Source organism: Lampris incognitus, chromosome 10, assembly GCF_029633865.1.
Source record: "Lampris incognitus isolate fLamInc1 chromosome 10, fLamInc1.hap2, whole genome shotgun sequence".
NCBI lineage: Eukaryota > Metazoa > Chordata > Actinopteri > Lampriformes > Lampridae > Lampris > Lampris incognitus.
The window spans coordinates 53602256-53603780 of record NC_079220.1 but is presented as its reverse complement, the minus strand read 5'-3'; the positions used below and the strand labels follow the sequence as shown (position 1 = coordinate 53603780).

Sequence of the window (1525 nt, the reverse complement as noted above, 5' to 3'; positions counted from 1 at the left end):
GTGGGTTTTCCTTGTACTTTCAGACACTTGAGGAGTTCATGTTTGCAAGCGTGAGTCCCCCTTCTGCAGGGCTGCTGTCTATGTTATGCACGTCCATAAATCCTGCCAGCGATAGAGAATAGTATGACAGTCAGCAGGGTTTTGTTGCTGTTGGTTTTTCCACCCCATTTCCCCCCCCCCAATCGTATCTGGCCAATTACCCCACTCTGCCGTCCCGGTCGCTGCTCCACCCCCTCTGCTGATGCGGGGAGGGCTGCAGACTACCACGTGCCTCCTCCCATACATGTGGAGTCACCAGCCGCTTCTTTTCACCTGACAGTGAGGAGTTTCGCCAGGGGGACGTAGCACGTGGGAGGATCACGCTGTTCCCCCCCAGTCCCCCCCCCCCCAACCAACCAGAGGAGGTGCTCGTGCAGCGACCAGGACACATACCCACATCCGGCTGCCCACCCGCAGACACGGCCAGTTGTGTCCGTAGGGACGCCCGACCAAGCCGGAGGCAACACGGGGATTCGAACCGGCGATCCCCGTGTTGGTAGGCAACGGACTAGACTTCCTCATCGTAACGCTCATCCAGCGGTGCAGGGGGTGGTAAGTAGGACAAGGTGGCGTACCGTATGAGGCTGCCAGTCAGCACCGCCCCTGCTATGGGCCCAACCCAGTAGATCCAGTGGTAGGTCCAGTAATTGGTCACCAAAGCAGGGCCGAAAGCCCGAGCCGGGTTCATGCAGGCCCCGGACACTTCTCCCCTGTGAAGGAAACGTCACACAAAATGGTTGATACGCCATGGCTACCGACGATCAGAGCTCCCAGTGGTACCTCGGGCGAACACTCACCCTGCAAGGATGTTAGCGGTTACAGTGAGCCCTATGCACAAGGGCGCCAGCAAGCTGCGGGTGCGTCCGTTTACGGCCCCCATGCACACCACCAGGGTAAGGAACAGGGTCATTGCCACTTCTGCCGCCGTGGCTGGTCCTATCTGGGCATCTTGAGTCACCGTGTTGAATGCTGCCCGGGAGGAGTTGGCGTAGGGCTCCTCCTGGGCGACTGTCTGGAGAGAGAGAGGCGGAGCAGAGAGTGTGCAGGCTAGAAAAGCGTCCTCACATTTTGCTACAAAGGAAACAACCGAGCGCGAGATGTCTCATGACCCACCTTGGCCAGGCCCGCGCCTATCATGCCCCCACAGCACTGGGCCACTATGTAGGGGACCAGCAGCACGACGTTGAGACCCCCAGTCAGGAAGACGGAGACAGAAACGGCAGGGTTGAAGTGACCCCCACTTCAGGGAAAAGAAAGAAAACAGAGAGCTGGTTAAATATTTTTGTTTGCACTTTGCGTGTGAGAATACAAACATCTGTATCCGTGACTCGGCCTTAAGCACCGCCTATCTGACTTTGACGCGGTAACGGCGTTGTCACGGCAACTTGTGGTCCAAGGAGGATATGAAGACAGTGGCGCCCCCAAGGGGGGGCCAGGGGTGGCCAACGGCCACCCTGATACTATCCCTGCCCCCCCCGCTGCCCCC

The 1525-nt window shown here is 58.7% G+C and overlaps 1 protein-coding gene across 1 annotated transcript in view; it reads right to left on the bottom strand.

The window, feature by feature from the left end:
- Nucleotides 1-832: 832 nt before the first annotated feature.
- The window catches only part of LOC130119871 (aquaporin-8-like), a 4007-nt gene continuing 3314 nt past the window's right edge, over nucleotides 833-1525 (bottom strand). Inside the window, exons 3-4 of the mRNA XM_056288463.1 lie at nucleotides 1153-1279; nucleotides 833-1051 (exon numbers count right to left, since the gene is read on the bottom strand). Coding sequence (XP_056144438.1) covers nucleotides 833-1051; nucleotides 1153-1279 — 346 coding nt within the window. The remainder of the gene's footprint in view (nucleotides 1052-1152; nucleotides 1280-1525) is intronic.